The sequence below is a fragment of the Schistocerca piceifrons genome, chromosome 6 (genome assembly GCF_021461385.2).
Source record: "Schistocerca piceifrons isolate TAMUIC-IGC-003096 chromosome 6, iqSchPice1.1, whole genome shotgun sequence".
NCBI lineage: Eukaryota > Metazoa > Arthropoda > Insecta > Orthoptera > Acrididae > Schistocerca > Schistocerca piceifrons.
This window is the reverse complement of record NC_060143.1, coordinates 76,842,931-76,856,576: the sequence shown is the minus strand read 5'-3', so window position 1 is coordinate 76,856,576 and position 13,646 is coordinate 76,842,931. Positions and strand designations below refer to the sequence as shown.

General features: G+C 45.9%; 1 protein-coding gene across 1 annotated transcript in view; it reads right to left on the bottom strand.

The window, feature by feature from the left end:
* LOC124803148 (putative transcription factor SOX-15) overlaps positions 1–13,646 on the bottom strand; it is a 258,832-nt gene that overhangs the window by 28,660 nt on the left and 216,526 nt on the right. The window contains exon 2 of the mRNA XM_047264329.1: positions 3,039–3,535. Within this exon, the coding sequence (XP_047120285.1) occupies positions 3,039–3,535 (497 nt within the window). The remainder of the gene's footprint in view (positions 1–3,038; positions 3,536–13,646) is intronic.

Sequence of the window (13,646 nt, the reverse complement as noted above, 5' to 3'; positions counted from 1 at the left end):
TTTTTTAAAGAAACTTCTTCATTGAACTGAAATAAGTGTAGATTTACATTTACAAGCAGCGAATTTCATTAACACGCACTGTCATTATACTTTACAAATTTTTCCACCCTGTTATTGAGGTTAGTTTGTTATTAATGTTTGTTTTCGGCAGTTTTACCAACTAATTCAATGTTTGTGTGATTTCTATGGTTAGTTATTTTATATGTGTGCTTTTTGTAGCTACTTTATGTATTTAGTCATGTTTAGCAGTGGGATGTTAGTTACAATACTGTATACATACAAACTGCATATAAAAGTAACTTATAAATTGCTAATACAGTTTTACTAGCGACTGTGTACAGATACATCAGCTACAGTAAATATTTTAATATAATCTGGTAATCACAACACCCAAAGTTTCTCTAGAGCTCGCAGTAAACCAACAATAAGAAGTAGAATTATTTTAGCAATTAACTAGTTAGCAATTTCACAAAGTTTTCTATTACTTCCACAAATTTCAGGCATTTGTATGTGTTAAAAACTTTAACCTAATATGAGGACTAATTTGACTGTCTCACTATACGGCAACATTGTAATGCGTTCTTTATAGCTATAATAAAATTAATGTCCCACTGTTGTAATACTGGAGGATGGTCTGCTGTCTGCTTTGATTTGATTTTGCCATAACTGGCATGTCGAGCAACGTGCGGCTCGCGTTCGGGAGAGTTGAGGCTCATACAACCGTCCAGCCGTCTGCACTTCGGTTTCCGCAGTTTCCCTACATCGCTTAAGGCGACTGCTGTGGTAGTTTCTTTAAAAAGCCACAGCGTGCTTCCCACTACAACCTCGTTCAATCCAAGATGGTGCTCCTCTCTAACGACGTTACAACCAATCTTCCTTCCATCGCCAGCATAATGTTAACCAGCGAAGTGTCGCACCATCTTCCAAGAGATGTGATAGTACGAAGATAATGCATCACGACAGTATGTGGAGAGGACACAAAAAGAAATGGAATCAGACGTCTCACTTCACAGTAGGTATAACTTCTAGCTACTGCAGACATGTCGCACCTAGGTAGGTCGCCACCTCCACCTACGCCCTGCTGACAGTCAGAACCAAATATCTAACACTTACTGAACATAGGGTACTTACAGAGGGCTGCCCGATAAACTTCACTTTTCAAACGAACATCGTATAGAGATGCCAAACAGAGTAAATCCTCTTTGGTATTGAAATGAAATAAGCCCGCTTCAGTCCGGGGACGGGACAAAAAGAAATTTCTAAGCTGTCGCCCTGCGTTAATAAGTCAGAGGCGCGGTGAGCAGTGATGTCGATTCCGCTGCACTGTGTAAAAGACTAGGCAGGAAGCAACTCTACACTTGGCCTCTGCTCGGGTACGTCAGCAAAGACATTTCTTCCAGCACTGCTGAGACATGTAGGAAGACGAGGAACTATTGCTGCCTGCCGCACAAATCTCACGGAAATAAAGCAAGCGCTCATGACAAGCCACACACATCAATACATCGCTTAGCAAATAGTCCCTTGAAAATTTACTGTACCAAGCGTGATTGGGAGGATGGTGGAGGCATTTGATAGTGTCCACAAAACGGCACCTACGGAAGGCCAGACGAATGAGTTCTCAATGCAGCATAGGTCCAGAAACAGGGGAGCGACTATAGTGAACGAATGGCGCCTCCTCATTCCCGTGTGAGTGATCAGATGTCAACAACGCCTCGCGAGTTGCTGGGGTTTGTCCAAAAAGTTCCAAATGCAGCATAAAATAACTTCTGCAGTAGATTGAAGAAAAAACAGGCATTAATTTACTCAAAATCTTCCCACGATTTTCACCAACTGAGGAGTGGAGTAGGATGACTCCCACAGAAAATGTCAACCCTGAACCTACGACACGGCGGTTGCCTCCGAATGTGAAGAGGAAGACGCGGATAGGTAACCTTTCTGCATGAATAGAGGGCAACAAAAGAAGTGTAATTCTACGAACTTCGTAGAGCTCCATTGTTACCCCACCCAGTTGACCTGCTATTCTGAGCAGACTGTTGCGAGTTGATACGTTCTTCCTGAAACACTCTGCCAATACTGATGCTGTGCGTTCTTTGGATGGTGTGCTGAACGTTTTCTTGTAAATAAAGTTAGTATTATATTGGAGTGACTGACATTTTAGCAAACATAATGATGGAAATATTTGTCAGCAAATTAAAGTTAAGGAAGAAACGATTAAAACTTGAAGATTTGTTAGCCACATTTTAACTCAGCCAGTGCGTGCTCAGGGTTTGGAAGATTTGTTGGCGCTTCAGTGTATAAGCGTTAGGAAATCTTTTGTGAAAGTCTGGAGTGTATCCTTGATAAAAATGAAGAATGAACTACAAATATTTCAGACAAGAAGAGAATAGAAGCTTTCGAAATGAGGTATTACACAAAAATGCTGAAGATTAAATGGCTAGATCGAATAATTAATGAGGTAGAACTGAATCGAAATGGGGGAAAAAGAAATTGTGGTGCAACCGGACTATAAGATACTATCATCGAAGGTACAGATCCGAGGCAAGAATGAATCGTCAGTCCTATAATGGTGAGTAAGCAGATTCAAAGGGGTGCAGGTTACAATACTTATGCAGAAATGAAGAGAGATGCCCATGTTAGACTGCCGTGGAGAACTGCGTCAAAGCTGTGTTCAAACTGAGGAAGATAAAAATGTGTGCAAGCAGTTTCGACTGAAACCGCAAATGATCAGATTTTGGAGTAGATGGAAGGAAGAGTGCCATTTTTTCTCAAAACGTTTCACGAACGTCGTCAGTCAGGGAGAGATATGCGATAACAGAAAGGATAGTTCGATGGAAGGTGTTTGCTCACGAAATAAGTTGAGAAATTCGCAGGTAAGTGCGTTTAAGGAGGGTGATATGCAGAGATACGATGTGTAGTTCGACGACGTTTCCGAGCAGTTCAGCTGGTAGACCTTACTGAAAGAGCACGGTGAATTTGGCCGCATTCGCCGCTACAGTGTGTGTTAGAGCTACTGGTAGACTCGCGAGTCGGACACAGACCTGTCCGTGCGACTGAAGCAGCGGCGAGGCGGCGCTGGCCATCCTGGGCGCCAGGCGCAGCGACTCGGAGGGCTCTGGCGAGGCGTTGGGCGACGCCTCCGGGGTGTGCATGAGCGGCGTGTAGGGCGACCCGTAGAGCGGCGCCTTGGCGAACGCCTGCTGGCCGCCCCCGCCGCCCCCGTACTGCGGGTACTGGCCGTAGGCCGGCACGGCGCCGCCGTAGCCCGCCGCCGGCAGCTTGGGTGTGGCGGCGCCGTGCCTGCGCGCCGCCGGGGAGGCCGCGCCTGCGCCGCCGCCCCCAGCCGCCCCCTGGCCCGCCCCCGCGCCGCCGCCGCCGCCGCCCCCGGACGGCGAGGGCCCGCCGCGCTTGTTGTGCTTGCGGCGCCGCGGCCGGTACTTGTAGTTGGGGTGCTCCTGCATGTGGATGACGCGCAGCCGCTCCGCCTCCTCCACGAACGGCCGGCGGTCCTGCGGCGTCAGGCTGCGCCACTTCTTGCCTGCAACACGACAGGGCCAGCAGACCCGTCACCACCAGTCCCGCGTGCACCATTACCGTACACAACTCATCAACCACATTCAACGGGGTCACAATAGGTATTAATGTATAAGAAGTAGTCAAATAAAAAGGAAACAGATGAGGAAAAAAGTACGTAACTGTTTATTATTTCAAAATCAATGGCCGTAACTGTTAATACATTCGTGTCACTGTGAGATAAGACGATTAACGACTTCATGGAAAAATGTTTGCTGTTGCCTACGGAACCACGATTATACCCAGACATGCACTTCATCGTCCGAAGTAAATCGACGGGCCGACATGTTGTTAAGATTGTGTCGACTACGCTGCACAAGTTTCGCAGGGAAGTCCATATCTATTGTCCGCCGGCCGAAGTGGCCGAGGGGTTGTAGGCGCTACAGTCTGGAACCGCGCGACCGCTACGGTCCCAGGTTCGAATCCTGCCTCGGGCATGGATGTGTGTGATGTCCTTAGGTTAGTTAGGTTTACGTAGTTCTAGGTTCTAGGCGACTGATGATCTCAGAAGTTAAGTCCCATAGTGCTCAGAGCCATTTGAACCATCTATTGTCCATACAGTCCAGATCTCTCCCCATAGCCGTGCGGTGGGTAGCCGCGTGGTCTTAGCGCCTTGACACGTTTCGCCCCCCCCCCCCCCCCTTTCACTCCCGTCGGCGATTCCAGTCCTCCCTCGGGCATGGGTGTGGGGTGTGTGTAAGTTGGATTAAGTAGTGTGTAAGTCCATGGGCCGATGACCTCAGCAGTTTGGTGCCATAGGAACTTACCACAAACCTCCAAAATTTCTCCCATGCGATTTGCATACTTTTAGAGCCCTTAAGAGGCTCACGCGTGGGTACAGTCACGGTTCCGCAGGCAACCGCAACCATTTTTCCATGAAAGCTTTTCTCACAGTGGGATAAATGTATTAAGAGTTCTGGCGGTTTCGAAATAATAAACAGTTTACTTGCATTTTATGGTTCAGTACCTCAATTGGTAAAAACCGGCACCCTTACAGGATTACTTTGTTGTCCATCTGTGTGTCTGTCTGTCTGTCCGTCCGACTGTTCAAATTCGTTTTTCTCGGGAACAGGAGACTTATCAAGTTGCAATTTATATCACAAGTTGAGGTCTACAGACCCTTGTCTGTGTAAGAAAGTGAAACTACTAAGTCAGTGCAGTCAAAAGATACTGCCATTTCCGTCACACATTTTGAAATTCAGAAACTTAGTCATAAGCGACCGCAGGGTATGTCGCGTTGACCTAAAGTCGTGAAATTCAGCAAGAGGATAGTTTTCACAGTTTAACTAAAGGGAAAAAAAATCATAAATTGTTAATTTGCAACTACATCACACGAAAATATTTTTCTTTTATCGTTTGTTACCTGACTTCGATATTGAATTAAACATTCTCGAATGTCTTAGAATCCCTAAGACCGATACCTCGCCAGTATCAATGCTGATAACATCATCGAAACCCTCGATTTCCAGAATGGGTAAACTGTCTGCATACATACTTAAGTTTGGTGAGCGAGTCATACTCGCACCTCGCGAGATTTTTTTTTTTTTTTACGTGATGATGTTAAATTACGTTTCAGCTGCAAAAATTTACATGAAGTTAAGTATTTGCATATACGGATACACATATTTGTCAGTGTGATGACTTTTATCACAGGATAGCTTTAGACCTGTGTATAGGTACTGATATGTATGTGGATGTCGATGTACGTGTAGTCGCGGGCTTTGATGAGAAACAGCGAGTAATTCGTACTGCAGGATGGCGATGTATGATGCGTTCTACGTGTTCGGTGTTCTTCTGCCCCCTCCCCTTCCCCCGCCCCCCGTCACACACACACACACACACACACACACACACACAGGAACAATTGATTTATCTTCTTAACGTTTCTACTACACTTTATCTTAGAATATAGGCCCAAGAAAATGTTTCTGTGTTTCGTTAGTCAACCTGTGGCGGCGCCAATTTTAAAAACGTCTGATCAGAGAAAATTACGCTGGATAGGAATACGGCGGTCGTGGATGTTCACCTAAAGAAACCGTTGAGGACACCGGACAGAGCGTCTGCATTATTAGTCACGCGGCGCTGCAGTTGCGGAGGACGACCGGGGCAGACTTTGTTCGAGGGCCGGAGCGAGCGCTGGTTCGCTCTACATGCGGGAACACGGACAGGTCTGGGTCAGCAATTTGCAGCGAGCACGCGTGTACGGCGTGCAGCAGCCGCTGCCGCCGCCGTTGCATAATGCGTCCGGCATTCTCCAGTGACGTGCTGCAAACCTGTTGGCCGGTGACGGCTTCACGATTTCGCCAGTTATCCCATAAATACGCGGCGCCCGGACAAGTTGCAGGTCGTGTTCTCGTCTCTCGGAGCCGCCACCGCGTGCCCGGCCCGCTTCACGACCGCCGCCTGCAGTTCACTCCCATCACGTTTGTCCACACAGCGGCGCCCGTTGTCGCAGAATGGCCGCTTCGCCAGTCTCATGTCAACGCCGCCGCCGGCTTCTGGACGCGAAAGAAATGGCAGCTTACTGTGTAGGATCGCCGTTCTTCTTTACACAGTGTGTCCCAACTCCTGAGGGCCAAATTAAACGCCGGCCGTTGTGGACGAGCAGTTCTAGGCGCTTCAGTCCGGAACCGCGTTGCTGCTTCGGTCGCAGGTTCGAATCCTGCCTCGGGCATGGATGTGTATGACGTACTTAGGTTAGTTAGGTTTAAATAATTCTAAGTCTAGGGGACTGATGACCCCAGATGTTAAGTCCCATAGTGCTCAGAGCCATTTGAACCATTTTGAACCAAATTAAACAGAAGTGAGAATCAAAGGCGCAACCAGTGAGAGGGAGGAGACTGGGCAGCTGCTCGCTCCCTCCCCCACCCCCTCCAAAAAAATTATTCTCTCAGACCGTGTCAGCATCCCGCAACTCAGATATACTTACCAATATAACAGCGGAAGAAAGCCAGGACATGTAATGAATACTGGCTAGTAGCAAGTGACTCCGAAGCAGTTTGTCGCGAATCTCGCCTTGTTTCGCCGTTTGCCGCTGTTGTCCCTACAATTGATAATGCAAAGCGCGCGGGATTAGCCGAGCGGTCTAGGCGCTGCAGTCATGGACTCTGCGGCTTGTTCCGGCGGAGGTACGAGTCCTCCCTCAGGCATTAGTGTGTGTGTTTGTCATTAGGGTAATTTAGGTTAAGTAGTGTGTAAGCTTGGTGACTGATGACCTTAGCAGTTAACTCCCATACGATTTCACACACATTTGAACAACATTTGATAATGCAAGATGACTCTGGATTCGAATAATTTTCAGCAGTGTTGCGCCTTCAATTAGCAACATCTTTTCTCTTATTGTTAGCAAATGTCAAATTTTACTAAAAATAAGAACAAAGGAAACTATTCGAAGGTACCTGAACGTTACTTTAAATTTCTGAAAGTGTTGTGCTCCGCAGCTATAAGATATTTATTAAAGGAGAGCTTCTAAACATCATGAGCTGCACTTGTAATGTTTATTTGGTAAACAGGTATTCGGGTGTATAATCCATCGTCAGTGGTATCTGAAACGAAGTTACGTCTTAGACGACGACCTAACATTTTTTGTTATGTGTTCAGTTGTCATATTGTAGAAATTTATCTACATATAGTTGTTTGTTCCTCCACTGACGATGGATTATACACCCGAATACCGGTTTTGTAAATAAACATTTCAAGCGCGGCTCATGATGTTTAGACGATGTTCTTTAATGAACGTTACTTGCTGACAGCAAAATAATGTGGACAAATCTCATAAGAACTGCTATTTCGCAGTTAACTATGTGTAGCATCTAGCTATTATAATACGGCAACATTAATATGTTTGATGAGTAGTAAACAGTGGGAACTCAATATGTTCTGAAGGAGCAACGCTTGTGAGGCACGAGTTTGTAGACAGCTCATCCTTCTTAGCTAACAAATAACTTCTTATCGACGTTGGTGAAGCAACCGTGAAAAAAATACACAATCGATTGCGACATATCCACGTCTGTTAAGAACCAGGAGAGGTGACGAAGATGGAGCGTTAGATGTAATAGTAACTTACAGGCACGCGTTTAATGTGAGTTGCAAAAGGATGTATCGACAGAACAACTTGCTAGAAACTGACCCCTTCAAACCGCAGAGAACTCCCCATGCTTGGCAACAGATAACTGTTCGTGCAGCAGGATTTGAGGAGATGTTGTTTGATCTTACGAGAGAAAATTCACCAATAAGCACCCGTCAACACTTCGTAGCAAACAATGTGGAGGTTAATGATGGGGCATCAGTTACACCGTTACATCATAAACAATGTGCGCAAACAACTGGGGCGAAATGATTTGGTACATATGGTTCATTTCAATTATGTTGGAACGCAAGCACGGAGACTCGCGGCCTTCACTCTGAACAACTGCTATGGTGCAAGTTGGTCATTTGCATAGGAAATTATTTGTTCATTTCCCAGCATTGGTTACTCATCTCAATAAGCTCAGTTTAAGATCCGTACCATCCTCACAATTTAGACCCTAAAGGGTTGAGTCACATTGTATTTTGCGCAGTCTTCTCTTCAAGAGTAGGGAGAGACTTGGTGTGACTTAAACGTTATTTACTCCCTAATTTTTTCCTAACTACGGTATACAATACATAGAAATTCACGAGAGCGTTCATGATGAGTGCTGGATCATTGCAAACTGTTCAGCCTGAATTTTGTGTTTCCCACAGATTGCAAGTCTGACACTTTAGCTGAAACATATGAAGTTTTTAAATTAATTTTGAATACCCAGTTACTCTGAAGACCTAAGGCACTGATATTAAGAGACACGTAGAATCCAGCAGGGTACGAACAGACTCAGGAGGAAACTTCAGGGAATCATCTTCAAGAGTGCTTGGATTCAGAAACCAGTTGGATCTTCTTTTTTCTGTTTACCGCAGAGGACTGCCTCGGTGATTATTTCAACAAATATGAGCACAGTAAGGTTCAAGTACCAGTAAGAGGGGCATTAGGAAGTACAGAAGTAAGAATTGGAGAGAAGCAAACGTCGCCAGCGTACGTGACGTTCCCCGGCTGCAGCAGTCCGGTCGTAGGTCGGCGTGAGACGAGGTGGCTCTACACATTCAGGAAGCAGTGCGAAGCCAAATACATTTGCGCGCAGCTAATTACGTCGAGGCGTAATTGTCGCAGTTGCAGATAAGCCGGGGCAGCTTATCTGCTGCGTGGGCAGAGCGAGGACACGCTGGCAACGACGTGTTGGAAAACAGGACGTGAGAAGACCGCCCACACAGTGTGACAACCTGTCCCTTATTACGAAGGATACCACTAAAATACCTCCATCACCCCCGCCCACCCACCATACTACTCTTACCGTAAATGGTGTTACGGGTCAAGGTCTGTCCGCAACCATCCGTACAAGACAGACTGTCTCTAAATGTGCCGTATAGATCAATATGTAACAAGTATGAGGCAAAATAATTATTTCTCGATGCGTCTTGGAAACTTTTGCCTCTGAATTTTAAAAGCAAAATTTCTACTGGAAGGCTCCCGGTGGTGGCTGTAGCGCTGCCTACACAAAGGTGACGAATCGCGTGACTATTCTCTTAATATTTTATTACTTCCGTTAGTCACACTTGTGGTCCTAGCCCGATTGACATACTGAAGATACGGGCAGCTTTGGTTCTGCAAGTGGTGAATTACAGTATTTCTTAGAATTCTTCTCAGGTGTGTTAGACATTCTCCTTCCCCACATCTAGAAGTGTGATCGTCCTGATTTGAAATGGTGGGTGCACCTAGATGTACGGTATGACAGCTGACCAATTCAAGTTAGTTATCGATGATGGTTTAATGGCACAATATCGAGTTTTTAGGCAATTGTGTCCAGTCGCTATCCGTTCTCTATGTACGGGAACACTTTTAATTATTTGTTGCACAAGAACGAAACATTGTACAGATGTCATACATATTGCGTTTTGAAGAGAAACTCTGAAAGCTTTTTATTTACAAACATTCGATATGTGAACCATGAGTGACCCGGCAGACGTCAATACGGTAATCGAATTCTTGCCATACTCGTCCCAGCATGGCATCGTCGACTGTGGCAGTCGCTCCTCGTATTCTCTCCCGGAGCTCTGCTACATCACGTGGTAGAGGCGATACATACACCAGATCTTTAATGTGACCCCACAGAAAAAAAGTCACACGGAGTGAGATCTGGTGTTTTTGTCGAACTCCAACACACAGGAAGCTCTCTCCCCACCGTAACTCGCCGTGTTTGCGACTAGCGCTGACTATCGGCAAATTACCAAACTACGCTGTGGCGGTATACATGAAAAAAAAAAAATCTTCAAAATGATATATGTATGATATCTGTACAATGTCTTCCCGGAATTTATGTACACCCTTTATAAGCACCTCTTCGCCCGTTTCCCAATCACTTGCAAGTGACTTATTTCGAGTTAAAATAATACAAGTATACAGGCATATAGAGTGATTCCGTGGCGGTGTAACAAACTTTCAGGACTGATGAAGAAGTGTAAATGTATCGATTAGGTACCCTGGTCTGGAAACGACCGACTCGAAAGTTATATGCGAAAATCGTTCTGATACCTCTGACAGTGGAAGACGTGTATCGGTACTGATGTTGCTAAGACTAGGGTACGCAACTTTCACAAGTGATAGTATGGACCAAAACAAGACAAAAGAGTCTAGTAAAAATGGGTTCTAAAATGTATACCTTAACAGCGGTGACTAGTTCTTTCTTTTGAATACTGTGAAACACATGTCTTCTACTGTAAGCTCTTCGGTGTCTACATTTTTGGAGGTATTACTAGGGACCAATACATGAAAAAAATTCCAGTAAGTATGGGCTCTTCGAATGCACACCTTAATAGCTATGGGCATTTGTTCAGTAGAAGAGATGTGTTTCATAGCAGGGAAGATGAACAAATACTCATAGCTGTTAAGATGTTCATTTTTGAGCCCGTGTTTACTAGAGTTTTTCTTGTTTTGTCATATACTATAACCTCTGAGAGCAGCCTACCCAACGATCTTATAAACAACAGAAGGGGTAAATATAGTCCACTGTCAGAGGTAGCAGAACGATTTGCAGGTTTTCTGCTGAAACTGACTGCAAGAAAGAAAACGCTGTGTTGTGTTGTGAAAATGCGCTGTTTTGTCTTATTCGTCGCAGTCAGTTTTAACTACGACAGCAGGGCATTTAAACCGTTAGACAAATTGTTTCTTCCATATACAGAGTGATTCCGTGATGATGTTACAGACTTTCAGGAAAGGTGGAGAAGGTTAAATGTATCAATCTGTGGTTACGGATCTGGTCCAGATAGACCGAGTCGGATGTTGAAAGCTAAAATCGTTCTGATACCTCTGACAGTGGAATGCACGTACCGGTACTATTGTTGCTCAGACTGTAGGGTAGGTGACATTCAGAGTTGGTAGTAAGGACCAAAACAAGGAATATTCTCAAGTAAACATGGGCTCTAGAATGCATACCTTAACAGCTACGGGCACTTGTGCACCGCAAGAGATGCGTTCCGCAGTAGAGACAACGAACAAATGCTCATAGCTCCTCAGATATGCAGTTTAGAGCCCACGTTTTCTGGACATTATTTTCTAGTTTTGGTCCATACTACCACCTCTGAAAGTTGCCTGATCTAAAATCTTAGCAACAATAGTTCCAGTACATCCATCCCACTCTCAGAGATATCAGAAGGATTTATGCTTATAACTTTCGACTCGATCGTTTCAAGACAAGGGCCCCTTACCACAGATTGATGCATTTGTCCTTTTCCATCATTCCTGAAAGTTTACAGCATCATTATGGAATCAACTTGTAAATGGAGACCGAGTTTCCGTGCGAAGACGTCCTACACCGCAAGAATTATCTAAAAATTGATAAAGTAAAAGTCTTTCAACTTTTACACAGCGTTGTTGTTGTTGTTGTTCAGAAATAACTAATGGATACCACCTCTGATGACCACCCTCGCAGCCTACGTCCTCTACCTTCGGATCTGATAAAATCACCCCCGTTACTTCGCTACTCAGTACACACCTGTAACTGAATGCCTGGCATCTAGTTTCGACTCGATCGTTTCGAGACCAGGGCCCCTTACCACAAATTGATGCATTTGTCCTTTTCCATCATTCCTGAAAGTTTGCAGCATCATTACGGAATCAACTTGTAAATGGGGACCGAGTTTTCGTGCGAAGGCGTCCTACACCGCAAGAATTATCTAAAAATCGATAAAGTAAAGTCTTTCAACTTTTACACAGCGTTGTTCAAATGGTTCAAATGGCTCTGAGCACTATGGGACTTAACTACTGTGGTCATCAGTCCCCTAGAACTTAGAACTACTTAAACCTAACTAACCTAAGGACATCACACACATCCATGCCCGAGGCAGAATTCGAACCTGCGACCGTAGCAGTCGCGCGGTTCCGGACTGCGCGCCTAGAACCGCTAGACCACCGCGGCCGGCCACAGCGTTGTTGTTGTTGTTGTTGTTCAGAAATTACTAATAGATACCACCTCTGATGACCACCCTCGCAGCCTACGACCTCTACCTTTGGATCCGATAAAATCACCCCCGTTACTTCGCTACTCAGTACACACCTGTAACTGTATCCCTGGCATCTAGGTGCACTCTGGTACCAAAGCATATTGGTCGTGTACCGCAATGGCGTAGCATTCTGTAAGTAAACGGTGAGAAACTTTAAGAGAATGGGGATGTTCTTTTTCCATTGCCTCGAGTTGCTGCTATGGGCCAGCTCCCTTACTTCAAACTTTCGACAGTACGAAGAGAGGTGGGAACTGAGGGGTAAAGGTTTCGTTAGCGCCATTCTTTTCCGCGTGGCCGTATGTCATTTTCCATACACCTGCGCGCCTCTCGAGTTTTCCTTTTTTTCCTGCAGCCGCACCTCGACACCTCGAGCTCGGGGGCTCCGGAGCGACCGGCAGCGCGACTCATTACGGGGCCATTTGGCCGCACCCCGGCCGGCGGGGGCAATGAATTCTTCCGCGGCGACAAACGGGGGCTGTCATTGGCTGCCTAATTTACTGCGTCGCATTGTGGAAGAGCGAGTCCGCACAAAAAATGACCGCTTTCGGATTCGGCGGCGAAGACGCGGACAATGGCGCGGACGCTGGCCTCGCTCTCGTAAGGGTGGTTTGTGGGCGCGTGCGGCGTCGGCAGGGATGGGCTGATTTATGAAGACTTGGCGTTTCCCCGGTGACATAAAGAATTGCTGTGCTAATTGCTTCTGTGGCCGGGATAAATTAAGTTCTTCGTTCCGCGATTAGATAGACGTGACTCGCTGCTTAATAACGTGGTCGATTAATCACGTCGATTGCCCGCTGCCGCGAACTCGGCGTTCGTGTATCGCGTTGCAACTGGTCTTGAGCGACGCACGGACGAAATGAAGGAAGGGGCCGAAAAAGAAGATCGGGAAGCAGGCTGCCGTGATTGGGACGTCGCCGTCACGTACAGACAGCAGCCCACTAATACCGTCCTACCTCGGGTGAACGCAGGGGTCATGGCGTTGCGGAGCAAGCGAGCTAAGTTTTTACTAGTTTCTGGAGCCAGCAGATGGAGAAGCTTGTGAATCAGTTTCTCTTAAGGAAATTTACACATGCATGACTCAGTACACAACGAAAAACGAGACAACAGTGAACTCTGTCGCCAAGAAAATGTTTCACCATGAGATCTGAGTAACAAATAATTAGTTTTAACCCAACTTTATCTAGAACTGCATTTTATATGCGCATCGGAGACGCTCGAATTGAACTACCAGTAAATTTTCATGGACTGTTACGCAGAATTCTCTGTAAGTCTGAAAGTGACTGTTCATAGGGTGATGTTCAAATAAGAAAACTCATAGTCAGAAAAATACGCGCACAAAATGTTTTGTTGGAAATCTCATTAAAACGTCTTTTTGAGTATGGAGAACAAGCGGAAGTTGCCGGGGCAAGTCGGGAAATCGAGGAAGGCCGCGCGGGATTAGCCGAGCGGTCTAGGCGCTGCAGTCATGGACTGTGCGGCTGGTCTCGGTGGAGGTTCGAGTCCTCCCT